This window comes from Ixodes scapularis, unplaced genomic scaffold (genome assembly GCF_016920785.2).
Source record: "Ixodes scapularis isolate PalLabHiFi unplaced genomic scaffold, ASM1692078v2 PGA_scaffold2__306_contigs__length_199485367, whole genome shotgun sequence".
In the NCBI taxonomy this organism is placed as follows: Eukaryota; Metazoa; Arthropoda; class Arachnida; order Ixodida; family Ixodidae; genus Ixodes; species Ixodes scapularis.
In genome coordinates, this window is record NW_024609857.1 from 127,028,723 (window position 1) to 127,048,774 (window position 20,052).

Here is a 20,052-nt window from a genome sequence, read left to right on the forward strand (position 1 = left end):
TGCAAGCCTGCCCTCCACTGACGTCACGGCCCTGTAAAGCGCCGGTATACTTGGATGTTGATTTTGGCATCATTTTCACTTGCGGATTTCACAGTAACTATTCTGAATTTCGTGATACTAAATAGTATACCGGAAAGGGTAAGGCCGGTGATTCCGAAACTGCAGCTAGTTGGGGTAGCTAAAAAATCGCCGGGTACCCACGCAATGAAATAGCACCTGCTCACGCAATCACCCCGAGATCTTTATTGAATATTGTTGCACATTTACAAACGACTTCTATTAATAGCTTTCCAATTGTATGCTGCGACAAACTCCATATTTTAGACATTGCTGGTATTGTTACGAACACAAAGTATCGCCGCCACGCTCATATTCATGTGAAGGGCACACCGAAGAAATGCACAGATCAGAAACACGCAGGGACTTTTTCTCAAGGTTGCTGAATGCTGAAAAACACCGGGCTTCTTTCCCCATCTTGTGGTAGGGCATCACTCGTGTCTCTATCACATTTGAAGTCTACTTCGTCAGGCTGGGGACACTGTCACAGGAGGTGGAGAAGTTGGGGTGATCTCTCCGTCTTTGGTGGCTTCTTGGGGCTTCCTCTCCTTGCGGCACATCATGGCAGACCGCAGTTCCTCCAGAAGGGTGTTCCAGATGGTGCTCTGCAAGATTCAAGTTATCTTCAGTTTTGAAGTGGAGGCGCCCAGAGTTGCGATCAAAGCAATAATTATTTCCTTTGTTTTCAAACAAACACGATGTTGGGGGAGAGAAAGGAGAAAAAAAAGTTGTTTACAAATAGCTTGACTGGTTTCTAGCTCCCCAAAAATGCAGCAGCACTTGAGCATGTCTTCAAATACAAACTAATGCATTTGACAAGTAACAAAAAAAAAAAAAACAACCAAAAAACAAAAACCCAACTTTCTTATTAAATATGCACACTAAACACGTAAAAAGAAAGAAAAACTTCTACAAAAAGTTGCCGTTTGAATTATACGATAAGTTTAGAAAACATCACGTACATCACTCACTGACATGTTAGTAATTTCCATATTTCCGACGCTAACCTGGTTCAGAATGGTCGGAAGAGTATATGTTAATGTCATTTGTTCTAATACATGGCGCTTCCCACGGTTCCGTGCTTCGTGTCAGATATGTGTTCACTTTTTTCGTTCAATCAGCCAAGTTTTCGAGGTAGCGACGGTTCATATATATAAATACATTTTTTTTTATACCTAGCACATAGGTGGTATTTGTTCAAATCATGAATTTTCGTTATACGAAGTTCATAAGGATATTTTCTGTTCCACATTCAGTTGCATCATAGCGAATGCTTCGCAGTATCTTTTTCTGTGATATGGAATGTTTTTGAACGTTCGTTCCAGTGGTCGTGCCCCATACTATGCGATTAGAATCTATAGGCATATAAAATAATAAATAATATATGAGTAACTTCATGTTAAGTGGCAGAAATTTTCTGTACCGACATCTTAAGATAACTATACCGGATAATTTGGACAGAACATACTTAATGTGATCGTCCACGACATAAACTTTGTGAAAAAACAACAAGGTTTTAAACGCTGCAACTAATTCTACTTTAAAATGATTAAAAAGTATATCCGTGGTTGTGTCAGCATGCTTTGTTTTCAGCCGAAGTATAGGACTGCCTTAAGGAGTCTGCAATACTCTGAGGTCGAAGGTAGAAAACGCGGCATAGTGCAGCGCATGCAGGTACTGATTGGTCGCAGATATCGAGTTCCTTCCAGCCGGTTAATGGAAGGCGCACGTCCTGCGCTACGCTGCGTTCACTGCGCCCAACGTCGGAGTATAGCAGAGCCTTTAGTCTCACTCAAGTTTATTTTGAAAACATTTTTTTGCTCCATACGATACCAATCCCTTTAAGTGTTTTATTTCCATATTTTATAAGTTACGTGGCGTGACCACCGGTCCAAAATAACCTAGTGCCGTCGGCATATATAATAAATATTGTTTGGCTTAGGTTTACATTATCGTTTATATACATGTTGAATAAAAAAAGTCCCAGAATACTTCCACGAGGAACGCCTGATCAAATGTTACTGTGTCACGGATGGATTACCATTCATCTTAACGTATTGCCTCCTGGAAGAGAAATATACATTAATAAGTAGTGCCTCCTGTCCACAGACGGCGCATATGCCTAACTTTAAAAACAGCAAGTCATGATCAAGTTAACAAAATGCCTTTGTAAAGCCTATAAATAACCCAACAGTTATTTTTCCATTTTCACAATTTTAAGATATATTATCTTTTTTATTATTATTTTTTTTTTTGGGCAAGAAGTGCAAGTTTTGTAGACCGTTGATTACGGAAACCAAATTGGGATGAACTTATTAAGTCATGTCTTTCTGCTTATGCTTCGACTCGTAAAATAAAAAAAAAATAATAATTCAAGGTTATTAGAAAACGCTGGAAATATTGAAACTGGTCTGTAATTACCTAGGTCATTTGTATTACCTTTCTTAAATAAAACTGATACCTTTGCCAGCCGCATCTGCTTCTAACGCGATAGGGTCAAGGAGCCCGTGTCGCAGAAAAGCCGGCGTCGGTGTCGTGCGCTAAAATCCAAGGTTGGTCGATAGGGTCATTAACATCACCGCCACATGGCCTCGCGCGAAAATTTCAAACAACCCACAACGCTCACGTAAAACGTGACGTCAGGCGTTGAATGAAAGTGACTAAAAACATGACATGTAATGCGAATTAAATATACCAGCACGTCTCAAATGATTTCGCTTTATAAATTTATTCACAGTAATTCATTCGAGATCAATTCGAAGATTTTTTTGGGGCGGGATTCGAACCCACAACCTTCGGTCACGCAAAGCACTCTTGCACGGTTTAGGAACGAGCGAGAGTCTATATGACATATTTCGCTGATTTAATCTGCAAGCCATTATAGTCACCACATTTAGTGTGTTTTAATACATAAAACACGGATATTACTTCCGTATCGATACCTGGGTTGAGAAACATAGATTCACTGTTTCGGAAATTTATAAAGTTGCAAGCATCGGGCTCGGCCTTTTATTTAGCCAAATTAACAAAATGTTCACTGAATGCGTTTGTTAATGCTTGTCCTGTAATTTCCTTCCACTCATAGTTTATCCTTTCCACTCTACTTGAATCGTGAGTGCGGTTTAAGACATAATTTATCTTTTTCCATACTACCTCTGTCCTATTTACACAGGCCTGGAAAAAATCACGCAAATATTTCGCACGAGAATTCCTAACTTCTTTGTTACGTTGGTTGCAAAAACGTTTAAAAACGACACGTTTTTCAGCCTTTTTTGTTTTTACAAATATTTGATATAATGCATGGTTACGGGTTTTCTTCGATGTCCTTAGTGATCTATATAAAAAACAGCTTTCATACACTTTTTTAAGATTTGGCTAGAACACGCCTTACGGATTATTTGCATAGAAGGACATCACTCCAGCCTCTGTAGCATAGTTGACGTCTAAAATTGCTTAGGTTATCTTGCGTAATTTTCTTGTATTTTAGTAATGTCTGCTATTTATGGGTTCTTACAATATGTTTCTTTAAGCACAAGAAAATACCAAAGTGACCTTTTATAACAGTAATTATAACACCATATTCCGCTTGTGACGCACCAAGACTGGTAATAAACATATGAAGTAAAGCAGTAGATTCGGTAGTGATTCTAACTGTTGAAGTTATAGCATTCAAACACCCACTTGCTTTACTAGACAACTAGACACATTATTTAGAATTTTAGATGACGTTTCAATTCGTATATTTAGATTAAAGTTATGTCCTAAGACTACAATCTGTGGGCTTTCATTCGGGAACTCGAAGAAAGATTCCAAATAGCAAAAACGATTCCGAGTAAAAAAACGGCAATATACCAAGTAAGAAATCAAAGAAAAAAAGATTCCAGGTAAGCAAAACATGAGCCATTCCACACTGTGAAGGTAGATGACCAGCGAAGCTCTTTAGCACACGACACAAACGTGACACAAATTTTTGAACAAAGGAACGAACTATCGCCACCCCGAAAACCGGAGGAAACTAGACACGCGCGACGGGACCGCCACCCGGCAGAAAGTAGACACACGCGACCGGACCGCCACCACGGGAGAGCGGAAGGAAAAGAAACTAGGCACGCAAGCGCTTGGAACGAGGACAAAGAGAGGGCGGTGCGAGCATCGACATGGCCGACGCGGGTGGCACAGTGGCAAACCACTGAGAAATCTTTATTATCTACCTGAGACTTTACTGATCTTGAAAATGGTGCCTATTGATTACTAATCTACTAAAATGCATATCCAAGTGATGAAACGTATAAGCTTTTGCATAGAATGAAGCGATTTTGCAAAAAATTTGGGACCTGAGTTTTCGTCGAGGCACACAAAAAATACACGGAAACCTAACCATAATCAGCTTCGCTCTAAAAAAAATTTAAAGATTCACAACTTATATTCCGGTGGGCGATAAAGAATATTCGTCAAGGTAGAATATTTCCGATATTTGTATGTGCGTGTGTTAAAAGTCAGACCTTTTTTATATTTTCTTTCTGCGTGATTATGTAGGAATCTAGAAAATATAAAAATAAGTGGACGTACGAAGGTAATGCCGATAGTATCTGACACGGTGAGAGCGGCAGGGATGGAGCTTCCACTTTCCCTGTAGTGCGAGCGTCCTGCCTCCTACGACGTTTAGGCGTCTTGTACACCTGGAAGGTGCGCGCGCGCAGCCAAAACACAAGGAAAGGCACGGAGCGCGTGCTGGACGCCGGGCGTTCGAAAGACACGCCGTGCCATTCTTAATCTGTCGGTGATTGTAGGGGACCTGCTTTTCTAAAGCCAGTTATGGTGCCTGGAATGCGTCCTCTGCGGAGAGCGAGTTCTCTGCTTCTGTTCGAACGGGGCTTTCTCTCCTTGTTCTTACTATGTATGAAGGGAAAACTGCAAAAGCCTTGTTTTACATATTTTATGTTTCACGAACCGTGTTAAAAGGGATTTACAAGGTGACAACCATGCTAAGATGACCCACCTGTAACCTTGTAGTGGTAATGTTGTATGAACAATATTGGTGTTAAAACCGCTCCTTGGAGGCCCGCATCCCAGAAGCAATAACATAACTAGATGAGGAATATGACAGACGCATCACAGCTGCAGGCAGCGTTTCATTGGGAGTTCTGCCAGGGTCCTAAAAAAGCGCAGTCTGCTTAACGAAATGCCAGCAGCCACTCGGAGGCTCGCGGGAGATTCCTTTTGCAGTGTCAAAGTGGTGAAGATTGAGCATACATTACTTTTAATGCGAAAGCATTACCTGTCCCATGGAGCGGAGCCGGCGGCGTCTGTAACCGCGAAAAACGGCACCTAAATTGGCTGCGACGCGTCACATCTGATGCTTTGTCACAGAAGACGGCGCGGCCGCTCCAGGTCAAAGCGGACGCGATTCGGAAATAAAACACAAAGAAAAGCACAGCGACGCAGATGCCTCGTCACGGAAGCCTGTGGGTGCGCTCAAGGTCAAAGCGGACGCGCCTCGGAAATAAAACACAAAGAAAAGCACAGCAACGCAGATGCCTCGTCACGGAAGCCTGTGGGTGCGCTCCAGGTCAAAGCGGACGCGCCTCGGAAATAAAACACAAAGAAAAGCACAGCAACGCAGATGCCTCGCCACGGAAGCCTGTGGGTGCGCTCAAGGTCAAAGCGGACGCGCCTCGTAAATAAAAGACAAAGAAGAGCACAGCAACGCAGATGCCTCGTCACGGAAGCCTGTGGGTGCGCTCAAGGTCAAAGCGGACGCGCCTCGGAAATAAAACACAAAGAAAAGCACAGCAACGCAGATGCCTCGTCACGGAAGCCTGTGGGTGCGCTCAAGGTCAAAGCGGACGCGCCTCGGAAATAAAACACAAAGAAAAGCACAGCAACGCAGATGCCTCGTCACGGAAGCCTGTGGGTGCGCTCAAGGTCAAAGCGGACGCGCCTCGGAAAAAAAACACAAAGAAAAGCACAGCAACGCAGATGCCTCGTCACGGAAGCCTGTGGGTGTGCTCCAGGTCAAAGCGGACGCGCCTCGGAAATAAAACACAAAGAAAAGCACAGCAACGCAGATGCCTCGTCACGGAAGCCTGTGGGTGCGCTCAAGGTCAAAGCGGACGCGCCTCGGAAAAAAAACACAAAGAAAAGCACAGCAACGCAGATGCCTCGTCACGGAAGCCTGTGGGTGCGCTCAAGGTCAAAGCGGAGGCGCCTCGGAAATAAAACACAAAGAAAAGCACAGCAACGCAGATGCCTCGTCACGGAAGCCTGTGGGTGCGCTCAAGGTCAAAGCGGACGCGCCTCGGAAATAAAACACAAAGAAAAGCACAGCAACGCAGATGCCTCGTCACGGAAGCCTGTGGGTGCGCTCCAGGTCAAAGCGGACGCGCCTCGGAAATAAAACACAAAGAAAAGCACAGCAACGCAGATGCCTCGCCACGGAAGCCTGTGGGTGCGCTCAAGGTCAAAGCGGACGCGCCTCGGAAATAATACACAAAGAAAAGCACAGCAACGCAGATGCCTCGTCACGGAAGCCTGTGGGTGCGCTCAAGGTCAAAGCGGAGGCGCCTCGGAACTAAAACACAAAGAAAAGCACAGCAACGCAGATGCCTCGTCACGGAAGCCTGTGGGTGCGCTCAAGGTCAAAGCGGACGCGCCTCGGAAATAAAACACAAAGAAAAGCACAGCAACGCAGATGCCTCGTCACGGAAGCCTGTGGGTGCGCTCCAGGTCAAAGCGGACGCGCCTCGGAAATAAAACACAAAGAAAAGCACAGCAACGCAGATGCCTCGCCACGGAAGCCTGTGGGTGCGCTCAAGGTCAAAGCGGACGCGCCTCGGAAATAAAACACAAAGAAAAGCACAGCAACGCAGATGCCTCGTCACGGAAGCCTGTGGGTGCTCTCAAGGACAAAGCGGAGGCGCCTCGGAAATAAAACACAAAGAAAAGCACAGCAACGCAGATGCCTCGTCACGGAAGCCTGTGGGTGCGCTCCAGGTCAAAGCGGACGCGCCTCGGAAATAAAACACAAAGAAAAGCACAGCAACGCAGATGCCTCGTCACGGAAGCCTGTGGGTGCGCTCAAGGACAAAGCGGAGGCGCCTCGGAAATAAAACACAAAGAAAAGCACAGCAACGCAGATGCCTCGTCACGGAAGCCTGTGGGTGCGCTCAAGGTCAAAGCGGACGCGCCTCGGAAATAAAACACAAAGAAAAGCACAGCAACGCAGATGCCTCGTCACGGAAGCCTATGGGTGCGCTCCAGGTCAAAGCGGACGCGCCTCGGGAATAAAACACAAAGAAAAGCACAGCAACGCAGATGCCTCGCCACGGAAGCCTGTGGGTGCGCTCAAGGACAAAGCGGACGCGCCTCGGAAATAAAACACAAAGAAGAGAACAGCAACGCAGATGCCTCGTCACGGAAGACTGTGGGTGCGCTCAAGGTCAAAGCGGACGCGCCTCGGAAATAAAACACAAAGAAAAGCACAGCAACCCAATGCTTCGTCACGGAAGCCGTTGTAAAGCCGGTAAGGTTCGCCGCGCCTGCGTATTGGGGGGAGCGTGACGTCACCGCCGCAGCGCCGTGCGGGATAGGAAGACGTACGTGGCGTTTTGCTTGCAGGAATGCGCTGCGTGTAGGAATTTTTTCACATTCCTACATGTAAGCCGTCTTAAGAGCTGCGTGTAGGAATGCTTTCACATTCGTACACATAAGCCGTCCTAAGTATCTCTGCCGAATTTTTTATAACAAAAATATAATAAAGATGACAAGAGAGGCAATGAAATTCTGTTTAAGGAAAAAACATTTGTCACTTTTAATAAAAAAAAACACGGGATATTTCTATATATCCGCCCATAAATACTAAACAGTGTTAGTGGACCGTACGCAAAACCTCTGCGTACGCATAGATATTTTGGGCCTGGAGTGCGCATGCGCGGAACGCAATAGAAGGGCTCGTTTTCCGAACGAATCGTACGCACGCAATGCTGGGGATTTTGCGTTGCGGGCTAGTGGGCTTTGCGGGAGCTCTCGCGAGATCTTGGTCCCAGCGAAAGCACGAGTTTCAAGATTGTGATTACCTCGACTGGCACAGCATGAGCGACGTAGTGTTCGCGGAGTTCAGTGCTACGTGAAGTTGCCTGGTGTTCAGCAGGGGAATTATTCTCGGAACCTACTTCAGTCGAGTCATATTGCCGTGCAGCTGAAGGAGTGCGTAGTGAAAATGTTTACTGATCTGCTCTATCTATGCTAAGCCTCTTTCGCACGGTTCATTTCCGATGCAACATACGACTCTCAAAAAAAAAAAAAAAAAAAAAAAACCCAAATTGTTTTTGTGCAATGGGCATCAGTAGGTCATAAGTTTCTTCCAGCGGTAGCAATGACAAAAGGGGCCGTTTCCACGGGATGATTGACGGAGGCACCGTGATCGAATGTGGCTCCGCACTCGTGCTCGTAGCCTCCGTACGCATGGAAAAGCGCTTGACCAGGCAGCTGCTGCTCGTTAATTTGAAATAAAATGATTGAAAACTTTTTTTGCAATCCTTAGAAGAGCATGGTGGCGCCGTAAGCACGCGGAATTATACGGCTCTGGCAATCGAATCAAGATCGCACGAGATGACCCCTCGGCAACGTTTACGGAACGCACAACTAAAATTGGTCCGAGCCGCGGTATTTCTTAGTTTAAGCTGTACTAGTGCGTATTACGCTATAATAAAACTGTCTACAATTTCTGTCTTCTTTCCCCTCGATTTGTCTGGAGACTACGTGGGAAAATTAAGCGTTTAACATTTTAAATAAAGCCCGTCACGCCATCTTCGGGACGGACTTTAGATTTAAGATCAGTTTATTTATTGAAACTATGCATTATGCTCGAAAGTGAGGATCCTCGTTTATAAGTGATGTGCCCTAAAACAAGAGCATGGGGCTGTGTGGGGGCGCAGGTGACCAAGAAATTGCGTACCATGGACTCGGCCGTGACGTCCCTCTTGCTGTGGCCGCGCACGAAGATGACCAGCATGATGACCATGGTGATGAGCAGTCCCAGGAGCAGGAAGATGAAGACGAGGCTGAGGCGTCCGAAGCGGACCGTGAACGGCGTCGGCCGGTACACGTGCTCCTCCGGCGGGCAGTTGGCAACGTTGTGGTCCTCCCACCAGTACTGCCGCAGCAGCTGGAGCGTCCCGTCAAACTTGAGTCGCGTGATGGCCGCCGACAGCTCGGACTGGTACGGGCTCCCTGCTCGGAGTAACGGCAATGCCATCAGCGAGCTGAAAGGCCGACCACCAGACTCGAGATTCTACCAGGCAGAAGATCCCCCTCACCCTGAGGGAGGAGGAAACATGCGACGGTGGACAGGGTAGAAGGGAGAGAGGAGGAAAGGGGGAAGTGGAGAGCGCGAACTGGTCGTCGGTTTTGAAGTGCAATCTTCTCTACCCGCGGGGCAGGAGACGATGCGATATTTTGAAGGTTGGAAAAGGCTCGGGGGTATGCATACTAATGGATAGGGTGCGCGCTAAGTAAAAAGGCGAGAGCACGGGAGAAACAGGCAGTGGCGATTGAACTACGGTGACTGGAACGCGCCTTGAAGTGACAACAAATGACGTCACGGAAGCCGCCTTGTCATGCTGTCGGATGTCGCGATTCCGACGGTTGGTACTCCAAGTATTGGCAAGAAGTACGTGCGAACAGGAGTGTCGTTGTCATCGCGGCGTGCTAGCAGGTGGCTGCTGAAGCTTCCGTGGACTGTCACATGGGAAGCGACATGAAGTAGAACAGGCGTCTGTCAGATCAATTATTGCTGCTGTGACACAGCCAAGATTACGGCCGACAACAATATGACACTTCTATGACGTCACCAGGCGGAATTCGGGGGACCACTTTTTAAGTCGCGGCAAACACACCAGTCGGGGACGGGTTCTAGGCACTACATTTGAACCTAAAGTCCCTCGATAAAACTAATCGTTCGATTCTGTTCCTTATAACTACTGTATATCGACAATCATTGTTGTTCAAATGCGCGAGACGGTGCCCCGAGCGAGTGATGCGCCGCCAGTTTCTTCAAAGTGCCACGCAGAACGCCGGCCTCGCGCATTGGTGCATTTGATTCAGCTTGTAATTGAAACACAAATACATCAAGGGGCTTTGTTAAACCCGGTCCCGCGATTCAATGAAAATCAGTTAAGTATATTTTTTCCAAAAGGGTGTTAACCACCTTAGTATCGTCCTTGGCTTGTCGCCTAACGGAGACATCAACGCTAGAAAACTAAAAGTTAAAGAGGTTGCTATTGCTTGTCTTTCTGATAAAGTCAACGAAGCGCAGTTCTGGTACCCTTTAGGGAACGCACACATTTACATCACTGCTGGGCGCGTGTGGTCACCAAACAGTCAAGTAGAGACAATTCTTGGTTTGAACTAGAGGGGCGGTCATAGCATGTGGATACGTGGAGCAAACGAAGTTGAGTACTAGCTGCCCAGACAGCACACGTTCTGGCACTTTGGGTGGCTGACTTTCAGTAGCTCCTGCGAAAGTTATTTAGCAACCCCACATCATTCTGGCATTGTGATTTTTACTGAGGTCTTTTATGCCCTCGATAAGGGTCAAGCTTTTGCATGATATTTGAAGCTATAGTTTGATCTCCTTTTGTTTTCTAAGCTGGAAAATTTACTAGGTAAACTTCAAGATATGTATAATCGAGCCTTGAGCGTCCTCTGTGAAGCCTCTCATAGAAGAATTTATAATATGCACTCTTTTATGTATATAAGAAAAGAAACGATAACAAAAACAAAAGTAAAAATGCGACGCATCCTTTAGAAGCTTTTGAGCGTGGTGTTTTCTCTCACGGAGCGTCATGTTGCGGAAAAGTACGCATACGATTCACGAGGACGGCGCGAAGTCTGTTTTGCAACCGTTACAGCAATATACCCGTTCGCTAAATTACCCATACACGAGGGAGCACGATGCGAGTGTATCCACACGCTTTGCACCTGCTGGGGTTTCCAGCAGAAACTGTTCCAAAGCAAAATCCTAGAATAAATGGCCCTTTACACTTGATAACGATGCAATTAGTGCGAGGGTACAAGCGAGCCGGACAGTGATAAAGAAAATAATCCCTGAAGAAGGGGAACAAGGGGTACAAAGGACACACACAAATATCCAAACACAGCTCTGTTTGGTTCATTTGTGTTTGTCCTCTGTCTCCATTCCTCTCCTTCTCCACGGATTATTATCGTTATACTTTACACGTTCGCGTCATGGGCTTATCTTGATTACTTATTCAAGTTCCTTTTTTCTTTTTAAACACACAAGGCGAGCGCATCCAGCGCGTCTACCTACATGCCAAACCTTCTCCTTGGTGCGGGGTAATTTTGCAAAGGACTATTACCTTCCATGGGATAAACAGGTCATCGTACATAGGAAAATATAATGAGTGGAATTCTTTTCTGCTTTGTTTTTGCTTTTCAGCAGTACTCTCTTCATGCGCTAATTACTTTATATTTTTCCAGGAGAGTGTAAGAGAGGAGCACTTCTATCCTCATCGGTTATTGTAACAATCTTCTAACATAATTTTCTCGATATCAATGTAGCGCTTACAATTAGAAAGCATCTGATCTAGCTGGAAGTTATTAGTGGTAACACGCTTTGTACATGGAACTAACTTTCACGCTGTGTTAACGACTAGTAGCACCTATTCAGAGAGTTTACAGCCATGACCAAAGTATGCTATAATGACAGGACCAGCTAGTTCTATGCACATGCAACGAGGTTGTGCCAAAACAAAAAGACTGTTTTGATGGTCGCCATGTTGCCTCACCGCATGTCGGCGTTAGACGCTAAATTTAGCTGATTGTAGTCTTCTGCTTCCCCCTGTCAACTTTTCTTTTTACTCTCTTCAAAAGCCAGCTTAAAAAACAGTCATTAGGAGGAAGGAACTCAAAAGAGCTTACGCGGAAAGTAATAAGAAAACAGCAGAATGTACAGTACCAAAGCCAAGCTGAAAGGCTATAAAACTAAACGCTGTTGGTCACCGGATTGAAAAGAGATAGAAACAATACTGATGTGATAGCTAAGATCCTGGGTTCTGCAGCGGGAGCGAAAGCTCACGCTGCAGAACCGAGGATCCTGAGTTCAATCCCCGCCCCCGCCCGTTTCGATCTGGATGAGCATCGTACCGGCGTACGGTAACGTATCACTACTGCGTGAGCACATTAAAGACCCCAGGTTAGCGGTTGTACCGCACTGGCTAAATTACTCATCTACAGCTGCGACACCAGACGCCCACTGAGGCAGACTAACTTCCGGCTGTATAAACATACACACAACAATACCTATAAGATGTATGTTTTCAAAGTATACGTAGATATTACTTTCACAGTCATAACGATCGCGTCCTCTGCCGCTTGGTTTATGTTAGCACGTGGATTTAAGTTGAACTTTCTCTATAATTTTGAGCAGAAAACTTTTACTGCCTATTGATTTCCACCACCGTTAATATTCAACACTAACGTGTTTAGACTGTTAGACTCGCTACAGTTGTACAAACACCTCGTTTTAAAAGTCCGGGAATAAACAAAAAATTTACAGTGACTTTTTTAAAGCGTACATGGGTGGTGCTGAGATGTGATGGTTTTCTAAATCGCGTATATATAGGGTGTTGGTTTTTGATTTAAACATAGTAAAAAAAAGGAGTGAGAGTTTGACGACTGTTATCTTCAACATGTAGTTAACAGGCTCAGCGGACAATTGATGAGGGGCTACTCGTCGTGGTAAGTTGGCTAATTAACTTATATATATATTAATTAACCTCGTAAGTTTTGGGTTTCGTAGTCATGTCACAATTGCAGCGTTGATGGCAATTAGTAATAAAGGTCAGAACAATTAAAATAATTTGCAAAAAAGAATTTTTTTTAAATATATTAATTGATACATTTTAACGTTTTTTAGCCTGATTTAAATATCGCGCGCAATAAGAGCGCCGCAAGCTCTGTCCACAATAACGTTTGGAAGAGTGACGTAGTCGTTTAACTCATGTCACTATTTGGGCAGGCCCTTGGCGCGTGCGCCGACGACACAAGAGTCGACGTGGTTGGAACGACTCCATCGCTCTTTTCAGCGTCATTGTGGGAGGGCTTGCGGCGCTCTTTTTGAGCGGACATTTTAAATCGGGAGAAATATTTATAAATTGATTGTGAATTTCTCAAGAACTATTACACTCTGCGAAATTATTTTATTTGATCTGGCCTCTAACGGTAGTAGCCGTTAATGCTGAAATTAGAACATGACCTACAAAACCAATAATTACACTGTTAATTAACAGATTTTAGTTAATTTGCGAACCTACCATGACGATCACCCCCTTCTAATGTTCGCCGAGCCTTATAAATATACGGTGATGACGGCACTCTTCTTATTTTCACCCCTTCTTTAGATATCTGTTCGAATTAAAATGAAGTACCTTGTATAACACAAAATTCTAGGGCTTTCACTAGACTCGCGTGCCATGATGACGTTGCAGGACCTGGTCACGTGTCAACATGACGTCACTTTGTCGCTGGCCGTCACCTGCCAGATTTACTAGGCCTACGCCCCGCTATATCTAATAGGACGTGACGTCACGTGGTCTCGCATGTACGATCTCTTCGTATCTCTACATCTTTTTTCAGAATCATACTGAAGTCCAAACCCAGATTCTCCCTTAATATAGATAGGTACACCAATCAAATAAACGCTTGCAAACGTTTTGTGCACAGTTCTTGAACACAAGACGGTAACTATGTCTAACTGAACAAATCTACAAAGCAGTCTATCTTATAGTCATATAAGGCCGTGCCAAATGCAATTGGACAAGCTCATGCCGTTAAGTGTTGAAGTATACCTATAAATGCTATATTTCGATATCTAACACTGTTCAGGATTAATATTGTCGTCGTCACAATGAATGGTGGCGAAGTTCCTACAAGACAGTAATTGAATAGCAGTCTCACCCTTGGGCAGTGCCAGGGCGTATCCTCCGGAGCCCATGATATCGCCCACTTGCTCGATCTCGCAGTAACGGTTCTCGAGGTATTCCAGGACGGGCGACTCGAGGAACATGGCGTAGTTTCCGCCGATGACGCGTTCGATGCCCTCGTAGTAGTTGTCCACGAAGGCCTCGTCTCCTTGGCTCTGCATGCCCTGCCACAGCTCCATGTATTTCGGGAAGGTCGATTTCTGGAAGACGAAAACAACCTTGGTTTCTTTCGTGAATCAAATAACCAGGAGAATCACATGCTCGATAATCACGGAATCACGCTGCAGATCCTTCAGGAGCTTGACACACCAATTATTAGCAACGCAAGGAGTTATTGGGCGTAATTATTTTGTCATAACCTGGAGATGTACCAAATTGTAATATTGCTCAATAAGAGAATAACAGAAGTGCCCTACCCCAATATTTTTACCGCAGGCCAGTATATTCTCATAGACAGACCTATGAATTTTTGTAGTTCAGCTCCGTTACGACAGGTTGAATCACCTGCGAGATAGAGCGGGTCGACAGGAGTGCTGTGCCACTTCTATTTGTCTCAACCTGTTAATGAAAAAAAAAAGTCTTTGGCCAGTTTAGTTATTACACAGCAGGTTTAGATATTACAACACAGACATACACAGAATGGCGTTATGTTGGTCGTTGTTTTCAGCGCAACGCTCAGATCTAGCTTTCTCTTATCGTCGGCCAAGGATAACGATCCTAGTTGGCTGGAATTTAGTTTGAACGTGCACGATCATGCATTCCTTCCAGTCGAAGTATTTATTTTTGTAAGATAATACATGGGAACTAATTCTGAGCTTGCGCTAACACCGACCAACAATATTGTGCCTGTGGACACCCACTATTGTAAGGGCAGCGCCAAGCGTAAGTAGGTGGTAGTAAAGAACACAGAGACGAGGCGCATTAAAGTGCATCACGGAACAGCATAAGAAACTTAAGCAAAGTCACACTAAAGCGCGAAACACATGTACGACGAAACCGTCCGATCCGACGTCCGACCGCGCAATACGACGGTCGGAGGCGAGGGTTTTCGTAGCATCGGAGAGCGTTGAAAACCCTCGCCTCCGACCGTCGTATTGCGCGGTCGGACGTCGGATCGGACGGTTTCGTCGTACATGTGTTTCGCGCTTAAGAGCGCACTCCCTTCCGTGTGTCTTTTTTTTTTTGTAGCTCAACTTCTCGTCTCAGGCACTGTGACCCCCCGGTAATTGTTTGATCGTTTAGGCTTACTTTGTCTAACAGTGTGCCTCCGTTAAGAACACAATAAATATTGTTTTCACAGCTTTTTAATAATAAATTCGGTTGTAAAAGTAGGACAGCGAAGCTAGCGCACTTCGAAGCGTCTGTGGTTTATTTGAGAAAAGTAGCTTCCAATGTAAAAGAGGTGCCTGCTAAAATACGGATGTTGCAACATATCCAAATGCATCGGCTTTACATGAATAGAAATAGGAACGACGGATATAGTTTATAAAGTTTTACGTGGGGGGCATTTTACTCAAAAAGCAAGCTGTTTCACCGAGACGTACCTGGAAGAAGCTCTGGGTGGATCCCCGCCTATAAGTGCCGTACTTGATGTCCTTCTGTTTGAGCAGGTCGTCGACGCTGTTGAGGGTGGGCCGGTCTCTGTAACGGATGATGAACTCGCCGAGGACAGACGCGTACGCCACCATCACAATCAGGGAGAAGATCCACCAGGAAATAAACGCCACCACCGTCGAAGGGGCCCTGCAGAGGAAGAGAAATCATGCTTCGTGACGATAGCCTACCCGCAGTTGAAGATTGCTGTCCCTAGAGTCAAATCTGCCGGTTTAGGAACCGACAGAATTCAGACATTTTTTTTATGAATTTTAAGCATTACAACACCTGCGTGATACAACACTGTGCTTTTGTGTCTGGATATAAGGTGGTGTTTTAAAATCCAGTCGAGGAACTGAAAATAGAAAAATAAATTAAGTTGGTCGTGGGCATGTTTATACAGCTTGAAGATAGACTGCCTTCAACGAGCGACTGGACTCTCAGCTGTACATTAGCAATTTAGCCTGTGCAGTACAACTGCTAGGCTGGGGCCTTTAGCGTGCACCGCGCAGTAGTGATACACAACCGCATACCAGTAGGATGCTCGTCCAGACGGAAACGAGCAGGGTTGGGGATTGAACCCGGGATCCTGGGTTCTGCAGCTCTAGCTTTCGCAAAAATGGGGAAACTATTGAACGAAAGAGTCACACGATACAAATACGTCGACAAAAAAATAGCGCATTAGAAAACACTTTATCCAAAAGTTAGTTTACTTATCATCGCTTGGACATTGTAGTTTAAGAACACAGTCCAGAACGAAAGAAATGCGAACGACGGGGCGACGGCCTCTCGCGTTCGTCACACCACCCAACGGTTATCAGCCGAAGCTCTCCCACGGCCTGTGATGTGTTTCGAATATATTGACGGGGCCAAGTGACTGGTCCCTTCAGTAAATACAATTTCCACCGATTTGTTTCAGTTTACAACATGCGGCGCAAAATGCCCTGCCTTCTCCGTGCTGACAATGCGGCACAGACATTTCGAATGTGCCGTTATGACGTCAGTGGCGTACATATAGGGGCACCCATGGCTAGCAGTTATCAGAGCCGTATATGTAGAGACTTTGTTCATTAATTGGTAAGAATAGGGCGAAAACAAGGACACTTCATTGACCGAAATTGTTTCAGTGAACTTAGGCGCGATGTTTGACAGCTCTTGGGACCAACCATTAGCCTCAAATATTCTGCTAGCGGAGGCTGTGAGCTTAACAAATACCAGATAAAATACAAATACAAACAAATAGGAGGGCATTTGGCGGTGCACTGTCAGAGCTGTTTGTGCAAGCCGTCCTTTGAGGAGACCACGCTTGTAGATTGGCACAAGGACAAGGCGACGAGGGAGCTGATAGAGGTTTTTTACATAGCGGAAAGCTGGGCGTAGTGCATCAGCGAGCCGTCGCTAACGCTATCTGCGAAAGAAATGTTTTTAACTTCGACAATGAAAAAAAAAAAAAAAAAAAAAAAAGGGAGGGGGGAGCACGTAACACGTGGATGACCGGTGCCCTCTGTGATGAGGCAAAAGAGTTGGCGCATGTGTAGATTGCTGCCTTACGTGTTTACTTTTGATGTTTTTTGTAATAAAACCTTTGGTTGCGAGTCAGCGCCTGTTCCGTCTTGGTTGTTCCTTCCTTCTAGTATTTTTCGTTCTGCGCTGTTTTACCTATATTATGCTTAGCCTACACCAACTGGTCCAGCTTTCAACTTTGGTAAAATAGCCTCCAATCAAAATGTCTAGGTAAGAATGTATTCAAATACTTAATTTCAGCAGGCTAGTCGAAATTTGCGACAGTTCGTAACCTAAAGGGCAGCGCGAGTGACGTCCTCACGGCGACATTCAGGACGCACTCAAATATCTTTTTAACCGCACTAGCGACCTCGGCCCCGACGCAGTGGGCAGTAAAAACTGCGGATTGGACTCCGTGGGAGTTTTGACCCAAACCCCGAACGGGTACTCCGCATTCGCAGTGTCACTTCATGTTTGAGGAAATGTTTCTCGTCAATGTCACCTTTTCTTGCTCAGTAAACGCCACTCAGCGCCTCGAAACTCCCCTTTTCCACCAACCTGTTACAATTCTACATTCATGTACTTTCAGACTCATTCAAAAACAGGAACTACCTGTGCAGCGTTCCACGAATCCTTCAAGGTTATCCCAGCGCATTTTTACTTCGCAAGTTAATCACAGGAGGAATATCTGGCGCTGGCGGCGTTGCCGCTTTCGCCGCTCAACCACGGCTTCCGCCGGCTCCTCTCATTGAGCAGACTCTCTCTACACACGGCTGTGGTAGTTATTTCGCGTCCCTGATGATGACCACAATGATGATGATGATGATTTTGTGTAAAATCGTGCGTGTCCACGAAAGCGCAATGGCCGTCACTGTATTGTACTATGGTGCCTAGAACGCGTCTTCGACCGGTGTGTTTACCGCGTCCAAAAAGTGGTCCATCGATTGCCGCCTGGTGACGCCATAGAAGTGGCATGCTGCCGCCGGTTGCGATCCTGGCGGCGTCCCATCAGCGGTGGTGTATGGGGAAGACGCCTGTTCTGCTGCAGGTCCCTCTTCAATTTGACAGACCACTGAAGGTTCAGCAGCCAGGAATGGGAACGCCACGACGACAGCGACACTCGCGTTTCTTTAATGCTTTTTGCCCGCATTTCTACGATTGAACGCCAGGATCCCGACATCCGACAGCATGACACTTCGGCTTCTGTGACGTCATTTGTTGCCACTTCAGGACCAATTTGGATGTATGGGCGGGATAGGGCGCTAGACACATCAGTCAGAGTCGCGTTCCAGGCACCATAATTTTTCTGAACACACACGAAAGGAATAGACCAAACAGGATAAGCTTCCGTCAAACCACCTCCTAATCCTCGCCGGGTGCCCATAGTTTGTGGCAAAAAAAAGTTGACATTTAAAAACTGCATTAATTCTAAATAACTTTGAACCACACAGAAGACAAAAAAAAAAAAACATACTAAAGCGGGCACGCTAACAGTTTGATAAAGCACGAAGACTCTTTCCAAACTCGCGAAGAATTGATATGGTTAGCCGCATCTGATGACGATGGGAAGACTGTGGGAGGTACACTCATCTCCATACTGAACAGAGAAGTGAAGGCGTTCTTCAGTTATTGAAACTTCTGGGTCAGCCGTCTTTGAGAGCAACAATCTGCAGTTTAAATTTTTTACACACAGATTACGTGTGTCGACGTCACAGCCGTAGAATTTTACGAAGCTGTAGCATTTCGACTTTAACTTATGCTCGGCGTTACCGTAGCACAGTTCGTCAACATCGATGAAAAAGCCACAGTTGGCATCGGTGTCGTGTGGGAGGGTGAACGTCTCGTCGATTTCTATCTAAAAAACGTTGGAGTTACATTTAATGGCCCTTTGCACGTCTTCTCTAGAATTTTCCCCAGGCATTTGTTTTTCGTCTTGCACGCCATTCAACTTAGATGCCCCACTCTTCGCAGAGTGGGGCGCTATCAAGTGACTCGCTTACCAGCCTTTGTCCTCCACTACAAAAATAATCTGGGAGCGCTTTTTACATCTAAGACAGCATGATGAAATATTATTTTTGAATTTTGCAGCCTTTCTTGAACGCGATATATGCAAACCTGTACCTTGTACTAAAGCCGCGCAAAATCATGAACTTGTAAATCAGCATCCGGCTATGCAACAGTCTAGCGTCACTTCATGATTGGTTGGTTTCATTTTTATTATTTATCATGGCCTGTAGAACTTGAAAGACAAGAACAAACCCGGTAGTCCGCAGTCCTTTACAGAGACGCGACCCTGAGGTTGCGATCCGTTTTCGCTTTCTGCAGCACCGCCAGCAATGGTGTTGTTCTTGGCTTTCCATGACTAAGCATTTCTGCCGCTTTTGCACTACATGCTGTACAAAGCTTCTCAAAACAATGCAGCTACTGCAGTCCGCCAGCGTGCACAAGAATGACGGCGCCCATGGAACAGAAATGTCTCGCCTATATATGAAAGTAGAAAACAGTAAAGCAGTGTCTCCCGAACTGTGAGTCGCAGCCCCAAGGGGGTCGCGCGAAGCGGTTTGGGAATGCGAAAATAAAATTTTGTCTTCTCTGCTGTGACATCGATGATAACAAAGTAGAGGTTGCAGCTCAACATCGAGCCTGAATTGTTAGTTGCGGTGAATAAACTAAACCCTCGTTTTGGAGAACTGTGCATTAGGAAACGAGCTGACTTTAGACGTTGGGAAGAGTAATTTCGGTTGACATGCGTTTTTTTCTATTTTTGTACCATCACTTTGACCTTATCAATTGGAAAATTAAGTTTCAGCATGAATTTTGTGTATTACCGCACATTTAGTTAAAAAAGAGAAAACAAATTGGCTGCAGAAACCACTGTTGTTGGTTGTCTATGAAT

The 20,052-nt window shown here is 45.4% G+C and overlaps 1 protein-coding gene across 1 annotated transcript in view; it reads right to left on the reverse strand.

Annotated features, from left to right (window-relative positions):
• Positions 1-220: 220 nt before the first annotated feature.
• The window catches only part of LOC8032619 (glutamate receptor ionotropic, kainate 2), a 96,557-nt gene continuing 76,725 nt past the window's right edge, over positions 221-20,052 (reverse strand). The window contains exons 12-15 of the mRNA XM_029974972.3: positions 15,605-15,803; positions 14,035-14,260; positions 9,014-9,288; positions 221-662 (exon numbers count right to left, since the gene is read on the reverse strand). Of these exons, the coding sequence (XP_029830832.2) occupies positions 525-662; positions 9,014-9,288; positions 14,035-14,260; positions 15,605-15,803 (838 nt within the window). The 3' untranslated portion in view covers positions 221-524. The remainder of the gene's footprint in view (positions 663-9,013; positions 9,289-14,034; positions 14,261-15,604; positions 15,804-20,052) is intronic.